The sequence below is a fragment of the Leptinotarsa decemlineata genome, unplaced genomic scaffold, assembly GCF_025532065.1.
Source record: "Leptinotarsa decemlineata unplaced genomic scaffold, Ldec_3_MD MMD2_tig00004839_RagTag_RagTag, whole genome shotgun sequence".
Taxonomy (NCBI): Eukaryota; Metazoa; Arthropoda; class Insecta; order Coleoptera; family Chrysomelidae; genus Leptinotarsa; species Leptinotarsa decemlineata.
The window spans coordinates 150,237-174,041 of record NW_027412612.1 but is presented as its reverse complement, the minus strand read 5'-3'; the positions used below and the strand labels follow the sequence as shown (position 1 = coordinate 174,041).

Sequence of the window (23,805 nt, the reverse complement as noted above, 5' to 3'; positions counted from 1 at the left end):
TATCTTCACAGTATTCGAATTCTTTCTTTAAACGCACGATTCACTTTCTAGGTACAGACTGCCATCTCGGAACGAGAGGCCGGTTTATATATTGACAACGACCGTTCTAGATTTCTCTAGTTGTTTCGGTAGTGGCCGAGACTGTTCGCAGCGAATTATCGAGATCATTCCTTTCGCGATGAGTCATGTGTTGACTGACTGAGATATCGGTCAGGGCCGGCTTCAGATTCATTACAATATGATAAAAAATAATTACAATTCACTATCGAAATAGAAAATAATCAGACCCTTCCTTTTCTTGATACAAGAGTTATCCGTAAGCTGATAATTCCTTGATCACTGATTGGTATGTCAAACCTACTAATTCAGGAAGATATATCATTCACTATTCTTTTCATAAAAAATCAGTTAAAATCAATTTAATACTGTGTTTGAAAAAAATAATAGAATAATGAGTACATCGTTCCCTCAAGCAAAAAAATCACAGACTTCTTAGATACATATTGATCGAAAATTCCTATCCCAGAAAACTTCTCAATAAAATAATTTTCAATACTGGCAGTAATACAAATTCCTTGTAAATTTATCTTCAAATATCATAAAAACTTTTTCATAATGAACAAAATATCAAAATAGGTATGCCAAAAAAATATTAAAACTATCAAGAATTTAAATACCAAATTGAAAGATAAAACGAATACTACAAAAAAGTCAAATGTGATTTATAACATTTCTTGTAACAATTGTAATTTGGATTATATTGGAACAACATCTAGAATTCTTAAAGATAGAATAACTTCACATAAAAGTGATATAAAGCTTAATAAGAAATCATGTGCATTAGCGAAACATTACTCCAATATCAAAGTTTTACATACAGAAAAAAATAAAAAAATATTTCCAAACGCATTTTCCTTGAAATGGTTGAAATCGATAAGTCTTCTGATTTATGAATAAGAGAACTGACACTGATAATCTCAGCGGCATATACAGTAATTTATTGGAACTACACCAAAAAACATAATGATAATAATGAAAATTGTATCAATCAACTCTCCCTTCAGAGTCAAAGATTATCAAATCATCATGCCCATTGAAAAATGACATACAGTGTGTCAATTTGAAAACTTCCCACCCTCAATATCTCCCTTCCAGTACATAATATGAAAAAATGGTCAGACAGGTCAACTTTATTTGCAAGGGGGACACTCTGAATGAATATTTTCAACCCTCGGGGTTCAACCCCCTAGGAGGGGTGGATGTTACCCTCAGAATTTCAAATGGAAAGGGGGGTCAAGTGGCACATCATTTTGAAGGGCATTCAATTCGCTTGCCGACGGTGCCCTCATTTATTATTTTCCGATCAGCAGTATCCGAAAATGTAGTTCTAAACTAATAGAAGTAATTAGAATTGGCCTATACTAAAATGCCTGGTTATCAAGTTAGTATGCAAAGAAATACAATTTATTGACTCTCTTATAAGTAAAACTTGTGATGACGGGTCAGCTTTTCAACTTTCCATCAGGGGTAAAATTAGACAAGCCTCAAAAAATTTACATTAATTAGTTATCTGATTTCGGTGACTTTCATTTGGGTTTATTATCGGATTTAAAACTCTTATCCCTTTTTTGTTACTTCTGCTATAAAAAGTATCGTTTTTTGAGCAAAAAAGGTGTTCATCGCATTCAAGCCATTTGGTAGTACTATCATTTCAGTTTCATTTGTTGAGCTGATCAGCGATACCTTAGAAAGTGTATAAATTGTAAGAATGGTTTACACTATCCAAGACCGAATTGAAATAATTTTTATTTATGGAGAGGTGGGCAAGTGCGCACGAAGGGCGGCATCTCTTTTTAATGAAAGAAATCCAAATCTTAATATAAGTCACCGGTATGTGCTTGATTTGGTGACAAAGTTTTCCGAAACTGGTTCGGTGAAGAATAAAAAAAGGAATAACCCCAGAGTACTGAATGAGGATGCTCAAATTGAGGTGTTGGGAACATTTGCTGCAGAGCCGACTAGCTCCTTACGATCAGTAGCAGAACAGACGGGAATGTCACACGAGACTGTAAGGAAAGCACTGAAAATGCACAAATTTCATCCATATAAAATGCAGATTCTCCACGAGCTCCATGAGGATGATTATGACAGAAGAATAGAATTCTGTGAAATCATGACTCTTCGAATCAATGCTTTACCTAATCTTCTGTTCAATATCTGTTTCAGTGATGAATGTTCATTTTTCCTGAATGGCAATGTTAATAGGCAAAATTGTCGCTATTGGAGTGACGAAAACCCTCACAATTTTCGAGAAGGACATACACAACACCCACAAAAAGTTAATGTTTGGGCTGGTATTCTTGGAAATGCCATTATCGGACCTTTATTTTTTGAAGAAAACTTGAATGGTGATCTGTACCTAGATATGCTTCAAGCACCTATCGATCCACTTATAACTCACGAGCTCGAAACTCAAATTGATGCACACGGTAATTTACTGTTGCAGGAAGATTTGTTACATTTCCAACAGGACGGTGCGCCACCTCATTATTTTCGCCCCGTCCGACAATGGTTGAACGAGCGATTCCGGGAGAGATGGATTGGCAGAAGGGGATCAATTGAGTGGCCACCGAGATCACCGGATTTGACTCCATTAGATTTTTTTCTTTGGGGATATCTCAAATCTGTCGTTTATAAAACACAGCCCACTGATATGGATGACCTCAAAGGACGAATTACAGCAGCATGCCGGTCAATTAGTGGTGAAGTTTTCCAAAATGTTCGAGAGGAGTTCGAAAACAGACTGTATTACTGTTTAGAGCAGAATGGACAACATTTTGAACATATTATCAGATAAAGCGTAACAAGATGGTTGAAATTTGTTTTTTGCAATTTAGTATTTTTTGTTTGCACTTGATGCGTATTTCGTTAACTAAGTAGTTCTACATTCCTCTCACATCCACGAATTCGAATATTACTCAAGGGTTGGAACGATGCTACCTAGTACGATGCTCACCTTTTCCAATAGTCCATTACAATCATTTGTTTTGAATACCAACCTGAATACCAAACATCTAGTGCGGGCGAGTTTTAATCATTTATTCTTATTCACTTCTAATCACCGTTCGTTTGGAACGTTATTGTTCAAAAACTGCTCATCAAAAACTAATGAAAAAGGTATCATTGGCAAGAGAATTGAATGCCCTTCAAAATGATGTGCCACTTGACCCCCCTTTCCATTTGAAATTCTGAGGGTAACATCCACCCCTCCTAGGGGGTTGAACCCCGAGGGTTGAAAATATTCATTCAGAGTGTCCCCCTTGCAAATAAAGTTGACCTGTCTGACCATTTTTTCATATTATGTACTGGAAGGGAGATATTGAGGGTGGGAAGTTTTCAAATTGACACACTGTATATGTGAAGGTATGACATTTGTCAAACCAAAAAAATCCATTAATGTTTGACTTTCTTTCGTCAATTTATATGTTCATTTTTACTGTAAGTATGATTTGTAATGCCAAAAAAAACCACAACTCAATAAATTATAGGCCTGAAGTTAAATTTATTTTACTGTATATATATATATATATATATATATATATATATATATATATATATATATATATATATATATATATATATATATAAATATAAATAGTCAGTACTTTTTGATCATTCCCATATTGATTTCAATTTAAGAACCACCGGTAGACAGCTGTTTCAGCCTATTGGGCATCGTCAGTACCGGGCAGGCGGTCCTCGATTGAAGACGAAATGAGAAAAAATCAAGAAAGTACTTGATAAAAATAGCTGCGTAAACGCAAGCGAAACATAAGTGGAACCACCTATTGGTGTGACACCTAAGTCAACTTGCCAAGTTTTTATGTCAGTGTTGGTGGTGACCAATCAACTGACAACTGCGGTAGCAGAAATTTGGGAAGCTAACCTGAAATGCCATCGTGCAACGTCTTCGACTTGGAAGATTAGGTGCCTGATGGTTTTACTTCAACTCTCTGCGGGTGGGTTGTTTGTTTTTCCGTTGGGTATCTGCCACACGTACCTACAAAGTCTGCATGAGAGGAAAGGGGCAACCCTGAGCATGTCATAATGCACCTCTCCGGAATATTAATTAATATATATATATATATATATATATATATATATATATATATATATATATATATATATATATATATATATATATACAGTAAAATGAGTTAACAGGGTCTCTCAGTCAAAAAATTTAAACTCTGCTTTACTTTGCCAAGCTTTAGCTTCTAATGGGAAGCTTCTTCAGGGCCTATAATTTATTGAGTTGTGTTTTTTTTGTGGGAATTTGTATTACTGCCAGTATTGAAAATTATTTTATTGAGAAGTTTTCTGGGATAGGAATTTTCGATCAATATGTATCTAAGAAGTCTGTGATTTTTTTTTGCTTGAGGGAAGGGTGTACTAATTTTTCTATTCTTTTTTTCAAACACAGTATTAAGATCGAATATCTTCAAAACACTTGTGTTCTGAAATGAATGCAAAAATACATTTATAATCCAAGGGGGATATCTTCCTATCATAACCTCAACTTGTGATATACTGTTTGGAACCTTTGGTGTAGTAATGAATATTACTGGAGTTTTTTTCCAACACCAAATCGTTATTTTTACACCTCGACACGTGTTTCGATCACCAAGTGATCATCTTCAAGAGGAAGATAAAACTCATCTGCATTATTAGATGTAGAAGTAGCAGAGACACTTGGGCTAACTGGAACGAAGGAATCACTTTGTCTACAATGGACAAACGAAAATGTCATGGTTGAAGTTCGTTTAGACGTGACTGTTTCCAAAATTGATGACGACAGCAGAATGTTTACTATGAAAAGAGTCCGAACTGTCACTCATATGTCGTTACCAGAACAACACATCAACATATCCGATTGGAAAAAGTTTTCACATCTAAAAGGTGTTCCAATAAAAGATATCAATCACGAAAAACCTTCACTGCTTATTGGACAAGATAACATACATCTGATACTTGCGAGACAGATAAGAACCGGCCCAGAAAATCTTCCTGTAGCCAGTAAATGTAAGTTAGGTTGGGCTGTACACGGACAAAGTCCAAATAGCGGGGAAAACTCTTTCAAAGCCCATACTTTACACATTTGTGAAAAAGAGACGACTGATGAAGAACTGCAGAAGATGGTAGAGAAATCTTATCTGACCGAAACATTTGGTACTTTGATCGCAGCCGACCAACCATCTTGTGAAAGTTCACGAGCATTAGAACTGATGAGAAACACCTTAAAGTATACCGGAGAAAACTACGAAATCGGTTTATTGTGGAAAACCGATAACAACCTGAAAGTAAATTCATGGCACTCCAAAGACCAAAATGTGTCGAAAGAAAATGTTGTCTGAACGAAAAATTTTGAAATATTGCAAGAAAATTATGGAATATGAAGAGAAAGGATATATAAAGAAGTTGACCTTAGAGGAAGAGAAAATTGACAATCCTCATCTTTGGTATCTCCCTCATTTCGCTGTAGAAAATCCCAACAAACCGAATAAAATCAGGCTAGTCTTTGATGCTGCAGCAAAATCAAGAGGTATGAGCTTGAATGATGCTCTACTCTCTGGTCCAGATCTGTTGCAGTCATTGGTTGCAATTTTATGGAAATTTCGACAAAGGCGATTCGGTTTTTGTGGAGATATTCGAGAGATGTTCCATAGAGTAAGAATACAAGAACGAGATAGATGTGCTCAACGATTCCTTTGGCGAAATTTGGAAAGCGACAGACCTCCTGATATTTATGAAATGTTGGTCATGACTTTTGGAGCAACCTGTTCGCCCGTATGTGCTCAATTCGAAAAAAACTCGAATGCTGACGACTTTTCTACGAATCCAGACATCCGAACAGCTATTATCAAAAAATTCTATGTAGATGACTATTTGGATTCAAAAGACACTGAAGAAGAAGCGCTAGAAACGATAATAGAAGTATGCAAAGTCCAGAAGGTTGCGGGATTTGTAGTAGTCAACTGGATGACAAACTCCCAACTGATTCGAGATAAACTATCTGATGATATATTACTGGCGGCTACAAAAAATATCGATGACACTTCCTTACATCGAATATTAGGCTTATGGTGGGATCCCAGAAACGACGAGTTTTCTTTCAGACTGACTTCAGAAAACTTAGTGGCGGAACAACCTACAAAGAGGAAGATTTTGCAAGCTTTGATGTCGGTATACGACCCACTAGGTTTGATCTCTACTTTCACGGTGAGAGGTAAAATACTGATGCAAGATATTTGGCGAGTAGGAATCGATTGGGATGATTTGTTACCTGAAAAACTTCTCATTGCTTGGAAAGATTGGTTGAGTTACATGGAGAAAATTGTACTGATCAAAATTCCAAGATGCAGATGCTATAGTCTATTGATTCCATCAGCATTACGAATCGAAATTCACACATTTTGTGATAGTAGTGAGAAAGCATTCTCAGCAGTTAGCTTTCTTCGCGTCATTGGAGAAAACAGAACTGATGTTTGTCTTATCTCAGCGAAAACGAGAGTTTCTCCTCTGAAACCTCTTTCCATCCCTAGGCTTGAACTCCAGGCGGCAGTGATGGCCAGTCGGCTGGCTCAAGTGATAAGGAATGAACTCGAGTTCCCTATAGATGAAATGTTTTATTGGCCCGACTCATCATGTGTCTTGAATTGGATAAGAGGAGACGGAAGAAACTACAAACCGTTCGTATCACATCGAATCGGTGAAATTCAAGAATTGACACGTATAGCAGAATGGCGATGGGTCCCAACTGAACTTAATATCGCGGGTGAAGCTACACGCAGGAAAAAAATCAACGGAGTAATTTCAAATCAATGGTTTTCTGGTCCTTATTTTCTCAAAAATTCAGAAGAATCATGGCCAATCGAAAATAAAAGACCTTCCTATTTGAATGAAAATGACGTAGAGCTGAGAAATCAGAAAATTAAAACATGTTTTGTCATTTTTCAAAAATATAAAGAATGCCTCCCAGACATACGACGATTTTCGAAGTAGAATAGACTGATCCGGACCACCGGATGGTGTTTGAGATTTTTTGAAATTGTAAGGAGCAAAGAAAAATTTCCTCCAAACCTAACAGTAGAGGAAATCCTGAAAGCTGAGGAGATATGGCTGAAACATGTTCAACAGGAGTGTTTTCCAGAAGAAATACAAAAACTCAAAACTGGGAAATCTCTGAGTGGTCAAAGCAAACTAGCCTGTTTATTCCCAGAAATGAAAGATGGAATTATGGTACTGAGTGGACGAACGAATTTTACAGAATTTATGGCGGAGAGCACACGACAACTCATCATTCTGAGTCCAAAACATGAATTCACCAAATTGTTGATACAAAATTATCACGAAAAATTTCATCATAATAATCTTTCTTTATTTTTCTTTATTTCAGAGGAGTAGAATTAGTCATAAATGAAATCAGACAGAAATATTGGGTGATAAACTGTCGAGCTGCAGTCAAATCAGCATTCTCAAGCTGTTTGAAATGTAGGATTGAGAAAAGCAAACCTTCACCACCTCTAATGGGTCAACTACCTGAAGCACGATTGAAGAGAAGTGTTAGAGCTTTTATTAACACTGGAATGGACTATTTCAGCCCAATTATGGTGAAGATTGGTAGGAGATGCGAAAAAAGATGGGGTGTGCTATTCACATGATTGGCAGTTAGAGGTATCCATCTAGAAATTGCACATAGTCTGAGTAGCGATTCCACGATTCAAGCCATACTAAGAATGTCGGCTAGAAGAGGACAACCTCAGGTCATATTTTGCGACAATGGAACAAATCTGAGAGGTGCTGCACAGGAAATTCGCCAAGCCATGGAAGAAATAGATCGAACAGCGATTATTGATTCTTTGTCGTCAAGAGGTATTAGCTTCCAATTCATTCCACCGTCTGCTCCCCACATGGGAGGAATGTGGGAGAGGTTAATAGGTTCAGTGAAAAGTGTCATCGGCAAAGTACTCTACGACTCATCCCTGAAAGAAGAAACTTTACAAACCTTTTTTGGGGAAGCGGAGAAAATCGTTAATTCCCAACCATTGACAAAAGTTTCGATGGATTCAGCTGACGCAGAAGCACTCACTCCGAATCAGTTTTTGATTGGCTCTTCCAACGGAGAAGGTGATTTGGTACCAATCAATCCAAATGCGAATACTCTGAGAAGAGAATGGAAAATTTCTCGAATGCTAATTAATTCGTTTTGGACTCGCTAGACAAGAGAATATCTGCCAACTTTGTCGAAGCGAAGTAAATGGACTGATGACTGCAAACCCATAGCACTCAATGACATGGTCATTCTGGTCGACGATCAAGCACCACGCTATAAGTGGAAATTAGGTAAAATAACGGCTGTTCATCCAGGAGTTGATGGCAGAATTCGAGTCGTCGACGTAAAAACCTCAACTTCGAAATATAGGCGCCCAGTCACGAAAATTTGCAGATTGGAGCTAGAGAAAAAGTAATTCCTCCAGCGGGGGGAGAATGTTATATTGATTTGTTCATCCTTTTATTAGTTTGCTTTAATTTATTGAAAATACGACCCTGTAGATAAAAAACAAAATGTTTTAGATAGTTACTGATAATTTGTCAAAGGAAAAGTCATTAAAAGTTTATCCCGACTAAAAGTAGGATTTATTGGTCATTTCCGAGTTTGATAGTTATCAAGGAAACAACAAGTAGGAATAGTCATTTATGGGATGAACAAAATCCGCATGGAATGTTTCGAAAAGGCTACTTGAAGAAGTTTTCAGTCAATATTTGGGTAGAAATTATCGAAAATCATATTGTTGATCCATATCTTCTTCCTCCCCGTTTGAATGGACAGAACTACCGAGTTCTTTATCTCTGTATTTGTAGAGTAGGGACGGTGAGTGTAAGCCCACAGCACTTAGGCCACATGTGACCCATTGTACATCCTCCCGAGGAGTTGTCCTCCTAGTTCATCGTCCATCCTGTCCTTTCCAGGAAGGTGGACAGATCACTGGGAGACATCTCCTTATCGCCTTATATCGGCAGGTGTAGGCCAATACTCGCCGAACTCACACTCTACTATCGACGATAACTCCGGGCATTCGCATAGGACATGCCACAAACTACCAAGTTTTTCTTTTACATGTTTTACCTGAAATACTTGAAGTAACTCTATGGGTTCGTCAAAGGATGTGGTTTTAAGATGACGGAGCACACTGGCCTGCACGTTCTCCTTATTTAACGTCACTAGACTTTCTTGTGGGGATACCTTAGCTAAGATCCTTGGTGTATTTGACACCTGTAATATATGTTGAGGAGTTAACAGCAAGAATTTTAGCAGAATGTATGTATGAATGTACGGAAATGCCAATTGTGTATCGAACAAAATGGTGGTCCATTTGAACATTATTTACTTTACCTTTTTTGTTTCGATATAGTGTATCCTATAAATCATTTCTATCATTAAGTGTATCAATAAGTGTTTTTCTTCGCGAAAACCTGGTGATTTGAAAATGTTTTCCTAGATAATTCAGTAAAATCTTTTGTCAGTTTATGTTTCAAAATAATCATTGTGCAAAAATATATGGTCACATATCGGTGAATTTACGAAATCGATTCGTTTAACTAATATGACGAATAAAAAAAAAGGAGTTTGTCGGTCTCATTCTGATTTACCTGTACTATCTTATGAAAACTTCCAACATCAAAAAATGTTCAGGAGGTTGACAATCATTCCTCTTCTCAGGACATATCTTCAGTTTTTCTCAGAAATCCTCACTTTTAGGCAAATGGAATTTTATAAATTTTAGTTGGAGTATCAATGAGCCTAACTGTTGTCAAATGTCCAAAGAAAATATGAGGGGAATATGACCACATACCATCGTAACTACGCCACTGGTTTATCACGTTGATTAGTGCACTAAGTTCGAAATGTTTTTCTCCAGTAGCTTTAGAGAAAAACAAATGAATCAAATTTTTTTTTAGTACTGTTGACACCCTCTATCTCAGAGAAAATACAGTTTAGGACATACCTTGAGAAACTTTTCATCTGAAAATGAGGTGAGGAATCTGTAGTTGGAGTTTGTTGCTCTTATTCTGACTCACCTATATGATTAGCTTTGACCTGAATGTTTACGAAGCTTTTTTTTAACAGAAGAAATCAAATTTTGTCTCTGTGGGTGTAGCAGCCGTTCACTCAAAATTTGTCATCAAAGATATTGTTTACAATTCTACAAAATCCCTAGAGTTTTCCGGTTGGAACGGATAAATTTTCTGTCTGCCGTAGGTTCTAATTTATTTACTTGTGATGCAGTGTTTGGGACCTTTGGTGTAGTAATGAATAATACTGAAGTTTTTTTCACAACAACAAACCATTATTTTAACACCTTGACACGTGTTTCGATCACCAAGAGGAAGATCAAACTATCCCTATTTAGACCATAGATACCTGTTCCAGGTACCTGCGTCTTGAGTATCTTAAATTAATTTTACAATTTGCCTTATCTACTTGTCTTATGTAATATGTGAATGTAATATGTAATTATGTAAAAGATAGAGTTAAAATAAGATATAAGAAACACTTTAAATATGGAAGACCTGAAAAATCAGAGGTCGCCCATCATATTTTGCAACCACACTATTCCATAGACTTTAGTTCATTAAGATTAGTGAGACAAGTTAACAATAACGGGCATCTAGATGCCTATGAGAGTGTAGAAGTAAGTAAACATAACGATGGTGGACCACCTTCTATACAAAAATGTTCACACATTATAGGAAAATATAAGATCAAAACAAAAAAAAACAATATATTTTGATGATAACAGACTTTATTTACAATACACATGAAAAAACATTCAAATATGTATTTTGTGCATAACCTTTTTGCAAATGTTAACTTTCGTTTGTATGTTTCATCGTTTTCCCTCATAAGGAACCAACAACTTATTGCTGCATCCCATCTGCCTTGGTAATGTTGCTCCATTGTCAGTATGTCTTGGTGGAACCTTTCCCTTGTTCGTCACTGACAGCACCCAAATTTTCTGGGAATAAATTCAAATGGGTGTGCAAGAAATGAATTTTGAGGGACATGCGACATCCCATTCTGCAGTAGTTTTCAAGTAGTTCTTCTACAAGTGTTTCGTAATTTTCTACTTTCTTGTTCCCTAAAAACTCCACAACAATTATTGTGAAAGAACTCCACGCAGCTAATTCAACATTACTTGATTTTTAATCAAACTGTTGATCACTTAGTAGTTTTCTAATTTGTGGTAAAAACAAATATACCTTCCTTGAGCTTTGCATAACTTAATTTTGGAAAAACGTGTTTAAGATATTTGAAGGCATCACCTTCTTTGTCCAATACTTTTACAAAATTTTTCATTAACCCGAGTTTAATGTGTAATGGAGTTAACAAAACGTTTTTGGGATTAACAAGAGGTATATTCTTCACGTTAGCTTGACATGGAATATATTTATCTCTCGGAGGCCATTCATTTACTTGATAATGGCTCTGTGTTACTCTACTGTTCAAAAGGCGAAGAAAACAGCAAAACTTCGTAAATCCGCCCTGAAGCCTTAGTAATAGTCCTATGACTTTTAGGTCACCACATATTTGCCACATAAGTATTAGGTATAACTTGCATTTAGAATAAATGACATACTTTCGTGTGTTTCCTTCATGGCAACTGCATGTGCAAGAGGAATAGGGGGCCTTTTGTAACCATTATGTAGCAGAACGGATTTTAAACTTGTTTAAGATGAATCTATAAATAATCGCCATTCGTCCGGGTTATGTGCAAATCCAAATTTTTCCATCACACCATTTGGAGTCACACAAACACACATTTTATCCTGCATAGTAAAAAACGAGAATAGCTCATGGTTACGGTTCCTAAATATTGTAACTTTGGTTTTAGGGGCTAGTAAACTCCATTGTTGTAATCTAGACCCTAATAGTTCAGCATTCTCTTTGAACAAGTGGAGGTCCCGAACTAGGTCATTTAATGCAGGTTTTCGATTAAATGGGGTGTTCTTCCTTTACTCTCGGAAAAATAAGGACCGTCTTTTTCTGGCACATCATGAGAATCTGCCTGGTCATCATACATTTCCAAATCTTTTTCCCAATTTGTCAGGGGTGTTGAACTGGTTAACCTTCTCCATGAAAAACCAGCCTTCTTGCAGAAGGAATATCCGGATATAGAATTTTGTATTTGCTCTTTCTTGAATAACCAGACACGTTTGTCATGCCAAACTAACAGTCGTTGTAATGATTTGTTGTTTCTCGCCAAATCATTGGAAATACAAAAGGCATAGAAGACCGTTTGCCATTCAACCAGTTACTTAGATTTGCCATTTAACCAGTTACTTAGATTTACTGCACAGGTTTGGCAACATACGTAAGGAAGCCCAATCCCTATCTTGATCACCAACAACACATCCAAAATACTTATGGTAAGCTAATTTAATCATTTGATTAATTGGCCGTTTCAGCGATTTAGGGGTAAACTGACCACATATATAGCAAAAACTATGTGGGATTAACGTAGCCACGACTTTGGACATTTTTGTACTGTTGCGTACGTCTAGTTCAAATATGTAATACTGCGTTTACAGGAGTCAACTTATTTTATTCACAAAGATAACTCTTAATATTCGCGTGTTTGCTCACCTCGCTTCTCTAATACTAACTCACCACTACTCGCGTTAAACCAATATTGATATCGAATGCAAGAAAAAAAGTAACAGTTGAATAAGTGTAAATGAATCTCATTTCAATTGTTTTCAGGGCATAGTTGACATAATTTATTTCAAGTTCAACTACAAATTTTGAGCGTATTGTACTGGGGTTTGTCGAATTATTGAGTAGAAGTTCCGAAATTTTTTTTTTGTTCTACTAGAGGTCTACAATTTCTAATGAATATATCAAGTCGAACATGAAAGGTAGGAGAGTGGTCAGATTAGAAGTAATAAATCCTGTATTTCATTTTCTATATAAATTATATTCGAGATACGGGTTCTGAAAGGTTTTGAATTGAATTCTTTGAAAGAATTTTCTATGTATTTTTCCAAAATCGTGTTGATGTTATCCAAATTCAAAACATTGAAAGTCGTATAGAGAATTGAAATACCTATCTGGGTGCGAAGGGTCACAAGAACACCCTTTCTATTTGAAAAAAAAGTTGATAGTGCCTTCTCTGCAGCGAGTGATGTCACACCATTGGCTTTTTTATCAAAACGTACTGAAAATTATTCTCTCTTACAAAAAATTCCAGCTTTGAAAATGACAAAACAATAATTATAGTTCATCTTCTTGATTAAATAAAACATCAGTTAGTATTAATGCTCCTAATACATTTGAAGAAGATGGACCTGTAGTAGTTGAACATAATAGAAATCACGATAAAGAAAAATGAGGTATTAAATTCATCAAACCCTTATTTAAATAAATTCTTCACCTTTCAGTTCGTTCATAAGAAATATTAAACAAACAAAATAATCCTGATGAACATAATCCATGAGCTAATATTAAAAACAAAAATCATCAAAATCCTCGACTTTTTGATCTTTTAATTCCTGCTAAAACTAGAGCCCCATATGAAACACTGATCAATAAACAAGATTTTGTATCTCTTTGACGCAAATGAATTAATGAAACAATAACTCCTATTGAAAAATATTTGAAATATTGTATTTACCATTGAAGTCATAAAATTATTGAAGGCAATATAATAAAAAGTTGAAGGTATAGTTCAAGTAAACGATATGGCAACCTATCTTCCAACAGCTCCCCTTTAATAATATAGTTGGGAGCTAACATATATTGGGAGCAAATATATATATATATATATATATATATATATATATATATATATATATATATATATATATATATATATATATATATATATATATATATATATATATATATATATATATATATATATATATATATATATATATATATATATATAGAAACAGAAGTTAATATCGGACATAGCACTCATGAAAGTGGCAAACCATAGACACGTGTTTCGGGCTTTTGGCCCATCATCAGTATGGTGCAGCCAAGTGTAAGGATGGGCAACACTTGTGAACACGAGATCTATCAACTGAAACCACAAATGTGCGGTTGGCTCCTGTTGGTGGCTCCGTGCATTTGTATTTCTATCTTTTGGTAACCAAGTGTTGCCCATCCTTACACTTGGCTGCACCATACTGATGATGGGCCAAAAGCCCGAAACACGTGTCTATGGTTTGCCACTTTCATGAGTGCTATGTCCGATATTAACTTCTGTTTCTATATCAAGACACTCAATAACTTTCATATTTGTATATATATATATATATATATATATATATATATATATATATATATATATATATATATATATATATATATATATAGAGTTTATCAGGTGTAGGAAGGGTGGGGAAAGGCATGATTGAATTTTTGTCGGGATCTCACATTGGACCCATTTTATGCAATTTTATACTTCAGAAGTTCCTCGATGTTGCCTACAGAGGGTGTGGCAGTAACATACACCGGTATCAGCTCAATATGCATTTTACGGTAAACCTGAGATCCGGTAAATTTGGCGTTATTGTGGATCACTTTGCATTCCTCAAGACATATGTTAACATTATATCCTTATCTTTTGTGTTCATTATAATTTGTTTCGCAAGTGTGCTTTTGCTAAATGGTGAAATATGTCATTAAACGTTGTCGAACGAGAATGCTGAAAAGGACATGACTCTTGATACATGCAATTCTGTAGGTCGTCAGATTTTTCTAAATTTTTAGATATAGGTATTATTTTAGTGATCAAGAATAGCAATTTTAGTTCGTAGAAGTTTTTTGTAACTGGACAGGGCGAGTCACAAAAAGCATTGAATGTCTAATATATATCAAGAAATTTGTCTACACATGCGTATTCTCTGTTGATTTCTGGATTTTATTTTTTTCAGACAAATCTGATCGAACTTTTTAGAAGAATTATTTCGTTCGTGTGTCTACAGGGTTGGCCAAAAAAGTTTTTGAATGTCGGTCACCACTTATATATGGGAAATTCTGTCTATGTTCCTGTGGATTGTTTATTGAATTATCGATATGGTTTTCTGTGCAATTGACAGAATTTTTGTTTAGTGTATCAGAATGTATTCCTCGTTGGTAAAATTGGTATGCCCATATACAGGGTGTCCCACAATATATGGGACAAACTCTGATGGTAGAATATTCACTTTATTTTAGGGCTAAAAGTTCCAATAAATATATACCCTAAGATGAATAATAACCGAGTTACTGGGTGTTGAAAAGTGACAAAAAATATATGATTTCCAGAGTAACTCCATAACGGCTCAACTACTCTGAATGAAATTTGATATGTCACATGACAGCATTCAGTTCCAAATTTCAATGCAAATCGTGTGTTCGTAACTCCAAACAGTAGCGTACGGCAGGTGGGTGCCCCTAATCGCCCCTTACCAAATTTCACGCCACTGGATTAAGTTGAATAAGTGCGTGCATATCAAAATCTCCTGATTTTTTAAAGGAATGTGTAGGTAACTATTTATAACATTATAACCAACAGATTTCGTACCTTGCAATGAGTATGACTTCAAGTATTTAGAAATTGTTGGCATTTCTGAGGGATTTTGTTTACAAAAATTTCCCAATATAGAAAAACTTACATAGCCACTAATGAGTATCCATATAACATACGCATGCACTTATTCAACTTCAAATATCTGGAAATTCTTATATTTTAATTGGTCTTTGATATGTGTGCCAAATTTTAGATTATTCGGAGGATTGGATGTGGCTAAAAATTAAATTTCAAAATTCTTAACATTATTATTATTATTACATTATTAATAATAAATTTTTGTACTGTCGTCGGTCCTTGATGTGTAAGCCGAATTTTAGATTATTCGGAAGATTGAAAGCAGGTGGAATTTATAATTAATAAATTCACATCATTATTTTTTTTTCATTAAAGGATGTCCCAGTCAGGCCCTAGCTCCGGAGCCCCTATACTTCCGGAGGCCGCACTGGATCATTCACTCAGATAACTACTCCCCACGTCCGTGGGGTGAGTGATTACTGGGTCCGAGAATCATGTGCCCTGAGTAGCCGTAGTGAACCAAGGATGACGGCCTTCTGCATTCTTCTGGCTAAGATTTCTGCTGCATCACGGCAAACCGGTATGATTTTTAGATTGGAGAGCATCGTGTCCATCATTCCACCAAAAACCCCTATGATCAGAACCACTATTTTTACAGAACGGTTTGGGTAGAGCCTGCGGAGTTCAAAGAGCAAGTCTCGATATTTTGTTCGTTTTTCCTCCTCTTTTCGGACGATGCGATGTTCGTTTCGCCAGGAGACGAAACTCCATGACGAACATCGTCTTACTTTGATGGTCAAGGACATCATTATTATTATAATTATTATTATTACATTCTCATCACGAAATTCTTGTATTGTCATTGGTTCTTGATATGTGTGCCAAATTTTATATTCTTCAGACGATTGGAAGTGGGTGAAAATTAACTTCCAAGATTTTATTACATTATTTGTTAGTTACAGGTGAATCAAATAAAAGCGTGTTGAAAAAAGAAAGAATTTTTTGCCTCCTAGCATGGGTTGATAATGAGTAGCACATCGTCGACTAGAAGAGTGTTGTTCAACAGGAAAATAATAGCGTAAACTTTTATGAAATCAACAAAATGTGATTATATTACTGCAGTCATAATTAAACTTTTTCTTGAATTTTAGACGGATCTCACGTTGGTGTGAGTTTAAAGAACATACAAATCTAATACAACACGTGGACAAATCTTTCTATGGATCTCGTTTCGAAACTTTTTTAACAAAAACCCAAAATTCAAAATTGTTTCCTCTCTCAAGGGGTAGAGGTTTGATGAGTCATTATAATGCTACTAATTATAAATATACTTCAGAATTTACACTCTTTCAGGTAGATCTCGGGTTGTTTTCATTTTAATAAGATCTCATCTTGTAAGGAAAACGTATATATACATATATATATATATATATATATATATATATATATATATATATATATATATATATATATATATATATATATATGAGATCTTGTAAGGAAAACGTATATATACATATATATATATATATATATATATATATATATATATGAGATCTTGTAAGGAAAACGTATATATACATATATATATATATATATATATATATATATATATATATATATATATATATATATATATATATATATATATGAGATCTTATTAAAATGAAAACAACCCGAGATCTACCTGAAAGAGTGTAAATTCTGAAGTATATTTATAATTAGTAGCATTATAATGACTCATCAAACCTCTACCCCTTGAGAGAGGAAACAATTTTGAATTTTGGGTTTTTGTTAAAAAAGTTTCGAAACGAGATCCATAGAAAGATTTGTCCACGTGTTGTATTAGATTTGTATGTTCTTTAAACTCACACCAACGTGAGATCCGTCTAAAATTCAAGAAAAAGTTTAATTATGACTGCAGTAATATAATCACATTTTGTTGATTTCATAAAAGTTTACGCTATTATTTTCCTGTTGAACAACACTCTTCTAGTCGACGATGTGCTACTCATTATCAACCCATGCTAGGAGGCAAAAAATTCTTTCTTTTTTCAACACGCTTTTATTTGATTCACCTGTAACTAACAAATAATGTAATAAAATCTTGGAAGTTAATTTTCACCCACTTCCAATCGTCTGAAGAATATAAAATTTGGCACACATATCAAGAACCAATGACAATACAAGAATTTCGTGATGAGAATGTAATAATAATAATTATAATAATAATGATGTCCTTGACCATCAAAGTAAGACGATGTTCGTCATGGAGTTTCGTCTCCTGGCGAAACGAACATCGCATCGTCCGAAAAGAGGAGGAAAAACGAACAAAATATCGAGACTTGCTCTTTGAACTCCGCAGGCTCTACCCAAACCGTTCTGTAAAAATAGTGGTTCTGATCATAGGGGTTTTTGGTGGAATGATGGACACGATGCTCTCCAATCTAAAAATCATACCGGTTTGCCGTGATGCAGCAGAAATCTTAGCCAGAAGAATGCAGAAGGCCGTCATCCTTGGTTCACTACGGCTACTCAGGGCACATGATTCTCGGACCCAGTAATCACTCACCCCACGGACGTGGGGAGTAGTTATCTGAGTGAATGATCCAGTGCGTGGAAACGTGACAACATTATTACACCATCGAGGAGGAACAACTGGACGATCCGTGCAGAGTTTCAATCACAGACATGGGGTTCTTCATAAACATCCGACAGCAGTTTGGTCTACAAACAGTTACACACATGAAAACATGGGCAAAAACGAACACCAAGTTGGCATCGATGAGAAACAGAAAGCTGTTCTTGCTGAAATGTAGAAAGTACCACATATTTCCAAATCACGTAACGAATGGCATTGGAAACGTGACAACATTATTACACAAAAAAAAAAAAAAAAAAAAAACCTTTCTTTCTAGTTGCTAGCTACCACGCCACTAGTAAGTGCCATGCATGGCCGTTAAAATAAAATTCAAAATTTCAAATCCTCTAAATGTTATTTCTGAATAAAGTTTATATATATATTTTCTTTAAACCATAAAAAATTTTAATGTGTGACACTTTTCTACATAATGAAAAGGACTTTTTTGTGTTTCTCAGTGAAATTTTCGACTTTTTAATATAACCTCAAGTTAATGTCTTGATAAAGGGAATAAACATTCTCGAAAGCTCGACCATATAACAAAGAGTATTCTTTAAACAACAGCCCAGCAATTTTTGACTGCATCCCCAACATTATTCCGTATTTCTCCTTAACTAGTCAGTCAAGACTACCCATCGCTTTATATATATATATATATATATATATATATATATATATATATATATATATATATATATATATGCATTGCATTTGTATTTCTTTCTTCTGGTGACCAAGTGTTGCCCATCCTTACACTTGGCTGCACCATACTGATGATGGTACAAAAGCCCGAAACACGTGTCTATGGTTTGCCAATTTTTTGAGTGCTATGTCCGATCAATAACTTCTTTATAAATATATATATATATATATATATATATATATAAATATATATATATATATATATATATATATATATATATATATATATATATATATATATATATCGAAAATATTAGCTTCCAATTTTTTTTCACATACTTAATTTCAAAGAATTCGAAATCAATATATATATATATATATATATATATATATATATATATATATATATATATATATATATATATATATATATATCGAAAATATTAGCTTCCAATTTTTTTTCACATACTTAATTTCAAAGAATTCGAAATCAATATTTTACTTCTTCCTCAATGCACAATGATTACTCGCGATCCTCGAACCATCAGTCCACCCTTTCGTAACTGTGTCGTGAGTGTCATACTAAGTTTTGTCCGAATAAAAAGTTTTCCGTTCTTGTCTATATTAAGTTATTTGTATATACTAAGTAAATATTACACAATTCCACTATTCTTCTGCTTTCCATAACTGCTTGACGTTTGTTTATTATTTTAAATCTAAATCCTAGTATCTTTATCCAATACTGAAGAGTTTTGTCACAGCAGCTCACGATATGGCCGGAAGTATTCACTTTCTTCCTTATGATTTCAGTTGTAGGAATTGCTTTTGTAACAGTCGTATATTGTTTTTTCGATGATTTTATTAGATGAACATCTAAAGGTTTTGGTAATTCCGTATCACATCGCGTCTTGCATTCAAAAACAAACCTTAGTTTGTTTTTGACTATTTTACGTACAATTGAATAAGGAATTTCGGTCAAATCTGATGTTGCAAGGGAAATAAACTATTAGTTTATTTCCCTCGAAACCAAACTTGAGATGTAGATTCTTATACATATACATTGAAATATTACTCTCTGTGTTTCAATACTCAAATGCATCCATCTTATTCACTGGTATCTTTTTCGCATTGTTCACCATCGCTATTTGAATCACTAAACTGGAAAAGTCTGCGTTGTTATAACATTCGTATTACTATTAGTACTTGTCCAAGGACGCAACATTTCAAACAGATAATAAACATTTAACAAAAAAAGATAATTATAACTGCACCAATATCGAATTTCAATACTCAAATAGCGATCAGTTTTTATCATTTTATCAGATAACTGATAATTGAAAATTGATTCATTTAGTTTAAAAAATGTATAGAAATTCCCTAATGAATATTAACATGTTGAGTATGTGGAAGATTCTTATCTAATACATCATTTTATGACGAAACAGTACCAAATCAATGAAATCAATCAATAAATTATTTTGATAATAAGTTAACAAACGTGATCAAATATTAGGCAACATAAATGAATCTAGAAAATCATGAGAGTTTAATGTACATATATTTTTCAAGTTAATATTTCACTTTTGAGATCCTATTTTGGTTGTGAATATTTTCTTTAGGAAAAAGAGTTATTGATTAATAAATAAATAAATTATATTCCAAAATTTTGGTAGTAATTTTCATGTGTATGTGTTTAGGTACTCTTGAAAGTTGGAGCAGATCCGAACGTCAAAGATGATGATGGAAATACTCCCCTTCACCTCGCTGCTATGACGAAACCTTGTCCTACTGGTGTGGCACAAGTTCTACTGAACAATGGAGCACATATCGATTTAGTGAATATTAACGGTGAAACTTTCTCAGATTTGCTGAAAGAACAACAAGTTCATGAAATAGTGAATACAACAAAATATACAAGACTGAGTTGTGCTGCGGCTAGAGTGATACAGCAGTTCAAAATACCTTACAAGGGCGTTGTACCTGTTGCTTTGGAATCTTTCATTGAAGTTCACTAATTCCATTGTGCGAGTTGGATTACCACACTTCAAGAGAAAAATTTGTGATTGGATTCATATATATCTATCTTGTTGAATTGTAATCTTTTCGAAAGTGTAAGTGTAAGGTTTATTTTTTAACGAGAATAATTTAAATTAAAATATTTTTTGTAGAATATTCATTTGATTACACATGAAATGTTACTAATCATAACTGAGAAAATTGATAAGTACAGATGACACAAAATTTCTTATAGTTTTTTTTAAATGTCTTTTCATTTGTAGATAATTATATTGTATATTAGTTTTTTTCATAGAATGATGAATGTTGAAAAAACAAACGAATTTGGCTATATGGTATCTAAATTTTTTGAAAAATCAAAGATTGTCCTGTACTCGCAATTTTCCTGTTCATGCATTATGTTTTCCTTGAGCATTTGAATCGAAGAAATATGTGATATAAAATGTTGAAAATGTTGGCAAAAAAATTGGTCTATATCTGTAGAATATATTCAAGTGAATTAGCGAAATTTAACTGACAAGAATTTAATGTTGTACAAACTGGATCAGTATTGGAAATATTTTCTCGGGATTGAAACATTGTTGATATATTTCACAAGTTATGGAAAACTTATATTGAAGGTAGATACTTGTCTCCAAATGGATTTACAAAATGTAAGTGTGCCGTAACAAATAAAAAGGCGTAAAATTGTCTGAATTCAATGCCTTGTGGGTTTTTCAACAAATTGACTGAGTAAAATTGGTTTCAAAATTCGTTATTTTGTTTTCTTATTTACGAATTTTGAGACGACAGCATTTGATTAAACATTTTGTCAATATTTTTTAAAGTAACTGATACCGTAGTGTGTTTCTAGACAATTTTATAGATTCCACCCAGAATATTTGGAAAAATAGTCAAAATTTTAGGTAAATAAATGTATGTTATTAGGTTCGAAATGTCGTTTGTTCCTTTATTCTTGCAAAGGCTGTATTTTAAGTAGAATGAACGAAGTTTCTGTCTGATTAGAATTACTTCAAAACGTGTGATTTATCGAGTGCTGAGTCTATTTACATCTAATTAGTTTTATGAATTTTGTTATATATTAAAAAAAGTTTGATCATTTCTCTGTTTCATTTCCTTGGGCATCAAAACAAAATTTATAGTGAAATGGGTCGTAGTGGAAGTTGATCAAAACTAAAAAGCTTTCAAGTGAAACAAAATCCAAAATTGAATTGTTGTCAAAAAACTCAGTTTTTTATTGAAATATCATAAATTGTTTGAGTCTTGCTGTAGTGCTTGTTATTTATAGAATGGAGCATCAAGAGTTACTTCATTATGAGAATGTATGCTTTGATGACTTTCAGGCTATCAGAGTCACGATTAGCGAGAACAAAATGTAGCGCAATCAAACGTTTTGTTGGATTTTGTTTTGTTGTTCATTACAAAAACATAGCATGAAGAGTTACTTCATTATGAGAACATAGGCTTTCATAGTCAAGGTTATCGAGAACAAAATCCAACAAAACCAAACGTTTTATCTGCTGCTACGGCAGACATCTTCAGTTGCAATGCGTTGACTGCAAGGACGAAGATAGTGACTGAAGTCTAGGCAATGACTGATTAGGCAGCTCCATGTTTACTCATATTTATACTTGTTGAGAGATGGTGGGTTGTTCGTGCAAATTCTCACTCCAGATTGATTCAGCATTTATGCTAGGATTGGTCCACGACAGTCCACGTTGTTGACAGATATTGATATTGATCTGGTTTCATTTTATTTTTCTCATAATACTTGTAAATTTCAACATTAATCTTAGGAGGTCGTGAGTGATGATACAGGACAACAGTTTCTTCATATTTCATTACGTGATCTGTTTTTCCAAACATATGTTTTACAATTGTGCATTTTTCTGATTGCATAAGGCAACAGGTTTTCGTATCATAGTCTTGATGTTGCATGTGGTAGTTTCAATATAAACTTAGCCACAGGAACAGGGAATCCTGTAAACACACCAATGTCTCTGTCATCCACCAGGATGACAGAGACATCTGAAGATAAAGCTAGCAGAACCCTCTGATTAAAAAATACAAAACATAGAAATAGGCGATAGGGGCAATAGAAGCCTGAAATGATGACGTAGCCTGATTCATAAAATGTTTTTTTAGTGGCAAGGTTTTGCTAGCTTAACGTTAAACAAAACACACGAAATCTGGAATAGAGTATAAAATTAGACCAAAAGAAGACTAAAATTATGGCCTAAAAATCAAAATAAAACAACAGGGGTTTAACACCCCACCAGCAGCATACCTATCAGGAATGTAAACCAATCAACAACCTAGCACAAATGCGGATCAATCGGAAGTGAGCATCCCACTACCACAAGTATACTCGGAGCTGCCCAGCTTCGAGATACCATCTTCGTCCTAGCAGTCAATGTATATCAGCCTGGATTGTGCTCTCTTTAATAGTTACTCCATTAGTACTATCGTGGTTTCTAGAATGGGTACATACAATAATAATTTCTAGTTACGGAATTCTTCAAATTGTAACAATTCTTTTCCAATATGAGTTGTTTTGTAATTTTTCATAATAACATGTTTTTGAAAACCGGAGCTCAAACCTTTCCGCGGTGGTAGTGCGCCCGACTCACGATCGCAAGACCGTGGGTTCGATTCCTGCCTCTACTAGATATTTTCCTCGAGAGAATTTTTCTGGTTGAAGCTGGGATGATTCTGCAACCGTGTTAGGAATCACACGTTAAAAGGTAAGACCTCGCTTGCACAAGTTTCTCAACTTCTGAGAGTTGTCGTTCGTATGGGGGCGACAGCTGATTAACGGAAAAACAAGAGGATTGTTCCGAATTCTTG

General features: G+C 34.5%; 1 protein-coding gene across 7 annotated transcripts in view; it reads left to right on the top strand.

Annotated features, from left to right (window-relative positions):
• LOC111512544 (protein fem-1 homolog CG6966) overlaps positions 1-22,057 on the top strand; it is a 452,752-nt gene extending 430,695 nt beyond the window's left edge. For all 7 annotated transcript variants that reach the window (XM_074179254.1, XM_074179257.1, XM_074179255.1 and 4 more), the window contains one exon: positions 20,640-22,057. In XM_074179254.1, the coding sequence (XP_074035355.1) occupies positions 20,640-20,957 (318 nt within the window). In that variant the 3' untranslated portion in view covers positions 20,958-22,057. The remainder of the gene's footprint in view (positions 1-20,639) is intronic.
• Positions 22,058-23,805: the final 1,748 nt, after the last annotated feature.